This window comes from Clinocottus analis, unplaced genomic scaffold, assembly GCF_023055335.1.
Source record: "Clinocottus analis isolate CAN_PGR_092001 unplaced genomic scaffold, fCliAna1.0.p SCAF_13, whole genome shotgun sequence".
NCBI lineage: Eukaryota > Metazoa > Chordata > Actinopteri > Perciformes > Cottidae > Clinocottus > Clinocottus analis.
Window position 1 is genome coordinate 17657347 of NW_027175854.1, and position 7654 is coordinate 17665000.

A 7654-nucleotide genomic window follows, 5' to 3' on the forward strand; every position below is an offset into this window, starting at 1 on the left:
AAACCCGTCTTACTGCTGCTCTTTTGAGTGGATGCAGACGGGATGTAACTTATGAGCTGAGGTGTGTCGCACCGTCTCTCTGATCATCCTCCGCATGCGAGTCAAAATAAGGAAAAGGTCGTTTCATCCACAGCGAGACGTCGTCAGCGTACGTGCGCATAAACGCGTGCAAAAATGTTTGGCGCGAAGTCGCCGCCTCCGGACCCGGCGGGTCATCTGCACATGATCTCCGTCGCGTTCCCTCTCGGGCCTCCGCTGCGCTCTCTGCAGGTTGTAATGTAATCACAGGAGACAGAAGCCGGGCCAGACCTACAGGTATTCTAAACTGGTTACATTAGACCCAACAGGCCATCTGTCTCCCTCTGTAATTGGACACTGCGGATTAGAAGGAGACGGCGGCGTTTTCCCCAGCCAAGTGGGCTAGTTACTGTTTATTTGGAATTAATTACCAAGGAGAGTGGAAACCTCGGCCGTTCCCAAGGAGTGAATCCAGACACTTGAGGCCCGAATGAGAGGGCCGAACCAAAGCTACAGCAACAGAGCGGCGAGAGGGAGGGGGAGGGGTTCTTATATAAAACCGCTGACGTTTATTATGTTTGAATCTCCCTCGATGATGATGATGATGATGATGATGCACCCAGCGTGTCAGAGTCAGGTGGATGAGGACAAAGCCGGAGCGTTGCTCTCCTTCAGCGCTGCCGTCACCTTAAACTCAGGCAGCAGAATGAATGGCTTCCTGCAGCGGGGATCCTTGATGCGATGCCATCCGATGCTCTCATTTTCCAAGAGTTGAGTGTATATATATATATACATATATATATATATATATATATATGCACCAACACTTTGTTTCATCCTGGCTCTTATGTGCAGCTTTCCCCTCTCGCTGTGTGCATCACTAGAAACGTTGCAGACGTGTTTTGATGTGTTTTGACAAGCGGAGGGAAAATAATGAATCCACTGACACAGAGTCTCTTTAAAAGCTGCTCTTTTTATTGTATCTACTTTTTAAAAAAAAGGGGGGGATGATGGAGGGGGTGGGGCTGGTGAAGGGCTGCATCACTGCATATTTGTTTTTCACTATGCTAAAGTTCAGTTTGCATGCAGTGAAATAAATGTACAAGTGAGTCAACGCAATAAATTAGCATATAATTTACATTTGGAGAAGAAAAAAAAAATTAGTAACAGTGTACCAACATTAATACTGAATATAAAATATACGCAACTAATCACATGACGCTTAAATATCTTGCACGTTAAAGGGGTACAGGTATAAGCAATGTGACATTCAAATATCCAAAGTTCACAGCAACGAGTACCAGTTTGAGTGATTTCACTTTCCATCCGGAGGCTCCGTGTCCGGCGGCCGGCGGACGAGCAAAGTCCAAAGCGGTTTGAACTCTCCGCTGCATCGCAAACGCTTCTCGGCGTCCGCCGGCACGGCCCCAAAACGGCATCGCTCGAGGTTTTGGTAGCCGCTAGAAATCTGCTCGACATTGTCATACTGAAGGTGGCTACGAAAAAAAAAACAAAAAAGTAGCAGCAGCAAAATTAGAAATTAGTTGTAACAGCTTCGATGAGATTCTTGCACACTCCTCCTCCTCCTCCATTGTCTCTTCAGGATTTCTCAGACTCGTTTTTTTAGAGGCGTTCCTCTTCACAGCCCCCCCCCCTCATCCTCCCTGCTGCACGAGCAGGAGGGCCACGCCTACAACCGGGGGCGAGCGTCCATTTTGTTTTGTGGCACAAAAAAACGACGGAAACCGCGGTCAACAATGAAAATTCCCAGTGTGAGGTAACAGACCGACACGGACAACAACAATAACATGACCAGCATTTACCAACACAGATATTGACGAGGATATTATTTCATATTGTTTGGATCCAGCCTCACTTTCTTTTTTTTTTCTTTTTGAATGGAAGCACCCACTTGATAGCACCTGAAGCCGGCGAGGCCGAATCCCTCGGAGCAGAGCAAAGGAAAAGGTAAACGCAGTACTCCATGGACACAACTACATCAAATCAAATAAAAAGGAGGGAAAAAGCACCATTGAGTTGTCTTTTTTTTTTAGCTGAAGGATCACGAGATGAAAAGGGAAACGAGGACGAGGACGAGACTTTAACTGAAGCCTGAAGGCGTGGCCACATATTCATAATGTGTGTGTGTGTGTTTAGCGCTGGCGCCTCACTTTAAGGAATAGTTAAGACATTTTTGAGAAATGTGCTCACTCGTTTTCTTGCTGAGAATTAGACGAGAGGTTTGACACGACGTTTGTAGACCGAATCTAAAACTACACTCAGTTAGCTTAGCTTAGCATGAACACTGGAAACCTAGCCACCCTAAAAAATCTTTACAAAAAATCAAGCAGAAAACATGTCGAGACTATTTTGAAATTATTATTCTTCACAGAGCATTGTTAGCGCCAGTATGTTACTGCCACGCTAGCTGTTTCCACCTGTTTCTAGTCTTTATGCTAAGCTAATCCCGCCGGCTAAAGCTTCATATTCACGGTACAGACGCGAGAGGCTCCTTCTCGTTAAAACTCTCGGCAAGAAAGCGACCAGTAAACTATTCCTTTCACCCTCATCGGCGCTGAAGCAATAACTTTGCTCGCTTCTTAAATACAAACAAAAACATGACAACGTTTGATTACATAACCATGCAGCCCCAAAAGATAAAAGACATCGTGACTGCACTGTGATTCCCAAATGAACAAACTGCTTCGTAGGAATCCGCTCCTTCAAAATGAATCCTTCAATAGTGAACGCAGAGCCGCTCAGTGGCATGCTGGGTAAAAGGCCGGTGTGGTGATCGTGGTTCACGTGGCGCCGTCCGACAACATCTTCATGTGGCTTTGGACTAATGGCCGACGCTTGGGGCGACGCTTTGATTTACGCGTGAGGAACTAAGGCACCCGTCCGAGGGAAGGAAACAAGCCATTCAAACATTCGCCCTCAAGCCGCGGGATCCTGGATTAACATCATATATAATATACAGATCCTTACGGTAGATCAGGGTTTAACGTATGCTACGGGATGCAATATTATCATTCCAGCACATTGAACACGGATTAAAAATCGCATTACATTCCCCTCCGTGACGGTAGGCTACGATCAGCTCTGTGTGGAGTTGTACAATAAATATACAGTACGCGATGGGCTTCCTGTCGGATGCGAGCGGTAACTTGGCAAAGTATTTACACGGGGAAAAAAGTGCACCGACGCCAAAGTTCTGCCCGGCAACAGCACCGTCACAGTCGAACCCGACACTTTTAACTCCGCCCCCTCCTCTTCCAGCGGGGGGTCCTCCATCCTCCCCTCCGTCCGTCCGTCCGATCCTCTGCGATGCGTCCAGCACTTTGGATTCATTAACACAACACGGAGGAAGACTCACAAATGATCTCGATAATTATTATTATTATTATAATAAAAAAATAACATCGCCAACGAATAATCTTCCATGTTCCACTTCACAGAAGTGACAAATCGAGATCTGTTTGTGTCGGCGTCGGGGTGAGTGTGTGTGTGTGTGTGTGTGTGTGTGTGTGTGTGGAGGAGGGAGGAGGGGGGGTTTGGAGTCCACCGCCATGGAGGACCAGGTGTGACGAACAGGGAAACCCTCACTTCAACCCGCTGATCTCTCTCCGTCTGTCCTCCAGGCGTCCAGAGGTTTTGGGGTTTTCTTTCTCCGTCGTCTGCCCTGTTTCCTCCCCCCTTCCTCCGCCCTCTCTCTCCCTCTGCAGCGCCGCATCTCCCTCCCTCTCTCTCTCTCTCCGTCGGTCGGGCCGTTCCCTCTCTCCGAGGCGTCAGTGTCCCTGGCAGGTCTTGCAGCACATCTGCCTGAAGTACGCACGGCTGCAGAACTTGAACTTCAGCACCAGCGGGCAGTACGCCACCTTGTTTACATCTTTGCACTCTGGGGGGAGAGAGAGAGAGAGAAAGAGAGAGAGAGGAAGAGAGAGAGAGAGAGAGAGAGAGAGAGAGAGAGAGCGAGAGGATAGTTTGGTGAAAGAGTGAAGACTTGGACAACATTTCACGTTAGCGTGACGCTCCTTTGACGAGCTGACCTGCTCCCAGTCTCACGTTTCATCGTCACGTTCCAGTTCGCAGAATCCCAGAACGTCGTTTAAAACACGTACGACTTGTTCTGAAGGGTTTCACGATCCCTCAAACAGCCCAGAAAAGAGTTGCAAATCTTTTCACTAATTCAAACTAGACAGCAGGAAACGACGATCGGTCGTATTAGTCCGGGGGTTTGGCCGGGCCCGAGGCCTTTTAAGACCTTTTAGATACCACATGCAGTTTAACACCACAGCTTATGGGTCAAAGTATTTATGTTAAGATGTCCGACGTATTGCCCAGAGGATTGTTTTCCTGCTGTTTACATTCCTCCTGAAGTTAAACAACAATGCACTAGCGGTCATGCTTTGTTGCTCGTCATGCTCCCGTTGTTCACCAAAAGGGCCGCGGCTGCTTTGCGACCTCCGAGTTGCATAACGGCAATAAATCATCCCCCCGAACCCTTGAAATTAGTCTTCAAGTGTTCTGGAAAACCCTTTTTCAGAGCAAAGCGCTCCTAAATTACCTTCTGGGTTATTTTACAAAATCGAATACTTAATGGCCGCGACGCCCCAGAACACACGAGGGGAACGGAGCGGCGCTGCGTCGCCGTCGGGCCTCCACAGAACCAGACTCTGCAACTATACTTGGACGCAGAGGCTGAAGCTGAGACGGATCCTGGCCTCGTTCGCTAGCTGGGCTTCCTGCCATCCCAACCACGCACACACACATACACGCACACACACACACACACACACACACACTGCCTGCTGGATGCCGGACAGGCAGTGCTCTAAATGCCTTATCACGATCAGAGTGTCTTCCCTTATTAGGCTTTGGCCGCTGCCTCCGCAGAGCCAAATGAAACGAGACGTTGCCTCACTGCCGTCCGTAAAGGAACAATTAGCCTACAGCTAATCCCATTAGCAAGCCTGTAAACGCTGCTCACGTTTTCCATCCAGGCTAATCGAAAAAGGCCCTTCTCTATGCATCCGAATGGCCATCCATCATGTGTAAGTGTATATGGAGGGGTTGAGCTGTTTCGCTTTGACCGGCGGCCAACCTCACTGGAAAGATTAATGTCGCTGGCAAAGTGGAGGGGAGTGTGTCATCCAAGCGTGTTTAGGTCATAGCAGAACAGTGAGGATGAAGATAGAGGCGGTTTATAAGCTTCTCAAGTGAGGCTTTTGTGCAGGGAGTGCAGTGCAGGATGTGCTCACACATCTGCCCGTGCATTCAAAGAGGAGCTGCAGGCTTAAAGCACAAACCTGCACCCGTCTGGCGACGACCGCAAGAGGAAGTTCATGGAGGAAATGTTTAAAAACACGCCAGCGCGTTCCTCGTCTTACCGTCCCCGTTGGCGATGGGCGTGGCGTCGCACTTGCTCTCGCACTGCTGCATGGTGGTGGGCCGGAGGGACTCGGCGCAGTCGCTGGACGGCTGCCCGGTGTACGACAGGCACTGCACCGTCCTCATCTGCTGGCCGAGGCCGCACTGAGCCGAGCACTGCAAGGGAGAACACACACACACACACACACACACACACACACACACACACACACACACACACACACACACGCGCGCTTAGCGTCTCTGCAGGGGAGGAAGTCAACGGGGTAAATGAGGACCATCCCAGAGTGCCACGAGATTTCCCTTCATCATGCACGTGGACACACACTCAGGCATTCTCAGTAATCCCTGCATGGACACATACACACACACACACACACACACACACACACACACTCTCACGACTTGATCCAATCAACCAATCCTCAGGGCACGCAGGCGGCGAGTAGGCGGAGTCGCCTTCCCCTCATTCAGCCGGCTGATGTCGGTGACTTTGTCTTCGGACTCGGAGGAACCGGTTTCAACCGTTTGAGGGTTTTTTTTTTCTCATGCGAGGAAGAATTCCTCTCTAATTCTTTTCAGGCTAAGAGCGGAGGAGACGAGGGTGAATCATTTTAAGATGAAACATCTATTAAGTGCTTCTGGCAGAACGGCCGTAACTAGAACGCTCTGCAGCTCCGGGGAGAGGTTGTTTTCCCTCCTGCGATTTCAGATTCTGTTTTTTATGACTCGGCTAATTTTTTACGTGTGTTTGTTTTCTTGTCGTGTCACAATCACTGCTGTTGCAACTTCTGACGCACACGAGGGCCGGATCAGAGGCCGCACTTCAATAACTCTGTTTCCAGGTCGCCCGCATGCACCTGAACCTTTTCAACAGAAGGGATCCTGCAGACGCAGCTGCAGGAATGAGACAAAACAAGTTTAAAAAATGCCAAAAAACACCTGATATATTACACATAAACAAAGCAAATAAAAGGTGAGTAGATGCATGAATAATACCATTAATATTAAACCCATTTAGTTTGTTTCACGGGACATTATTTCTAAATTAAAAGCGTATCCTCACAAAAGTATAAATGTCTTCAATCTTCCCCGTTCCGCAGTCATATTCATAATTTATGGGACTGTAAAGTATAAATGTTGATGTGTTGTAATGAAAACAACCTAAAAGAGGCCTCCTTCAGCGTTACGTCACACTGGATCGGTTATTTCTTTAAAAAGGAAAAGAAGCAAAGCGTTTTGGACTCGCCTGGAACAGAACCGAGGGAGAAAAACGTTTGTTGACACAAAGAAAAAAAAAAAAAGCTTCTTGTACTGAACCCAAGACGTGCACCTGACTTCTATAAACGTGTTAATAAGTTGTAATTAAAGCTGAGACTGGGGTTCTTCGGGTGGCCATTAAACTCCTTTTCGCAGTAAAACTACGAAAACAAAGGCAGCAGATGCCAACGCGCCACGTCGGCCTCAAACGCATCGTCACGATGACTCTTCAGGATCAACGACGCACCTGTCGGCGCACGAGCGGCTTTCCGTCACCTTCGATGATCCTCTGCGGCGGCCTCGGGTCAGCCGGCCCTCATGTCATCCCTTCCCAATTAGAGAGTCTTTATTGGGACCCGCTGCCGGCCATGACAGATGGCGTACGTCAGTGGTGCGACTTAAGTGGGATTTGAACCGGTGACCTTTCGGCCTCGGGCGACCGGGAGCTCGGGAGCTGGCAACAATCTCGCCCTTTCTGACGCGCTGAAGGACCGGCAGCGGCGAGGGCGAAACTTTGTAATTAAAAGCGAGAAATAAAAACACACAGGAGGTCGAAGGAGAGGAGAGGAGACACACACACACACACACACACACACACACACACACACACACACTCACTCACACACATCTGCAATGCATGAGAAAGTGCTGCGTAAGAGCAGACTCCAGCTGTTGCTCTAAGAGCTATGAGCCTCGGCTCTTTGATGGAGCGCCGAGGTCACCGGTCAGCTCTGCTTTGTGTTCGACTGTTATCGGCTCCGATCAAATTGGTTTTTTTTTAAAGTGTGTTTTTGACGTCCGCCAACGTCCCGACGACGAGGAGCCGTGACCTGCGCTGCCTCCGCCTTCTTAACCTTTGACCTCCCCGAGCGGCGCAGGACTCCAACCGGTTTCTCAAACATCAGAGCGCTTTTCCCTTTTCGCTAAATGACCAACAAATCATGCAGAATAACGGCCGGCGGCGCTGCGTGACGCACGTCTCTCT

General features: G+C 49.1%; 1 protein-coding gene across 2 annotated transcripts in view; it reads right to left on the minus strand.

Annotated features, from left to right (window-relative positions):
* Positions 1–975: 975 nt before the first annotated feature.
* Positions 976–7654, minus strand: part of adamts6 (ADAM metallopeptidase with thrombospondin type 1 motif, 6) — a 56341-nt gene continuing 49662 nt past the window's right edge. For both annotated transcript variants that reach the window (XM_068574179.1, XM_068574178.1), the window contains exons 24-25: positions 5409–5565; positions 976–3916 (exon numbers count right to left, since the gene is read on the minus strand). In XM_068574179.1, the coding sequence (XP_068430280.1) occupies positions 3807–3916; positions 5409–5565 (267 nt within the window). In that variant the 3' untranslated portion in view covers positions 976–3806. The remainder of the gene's footprint in view (positions 3917–5408; positions 5566–7654) is intronic.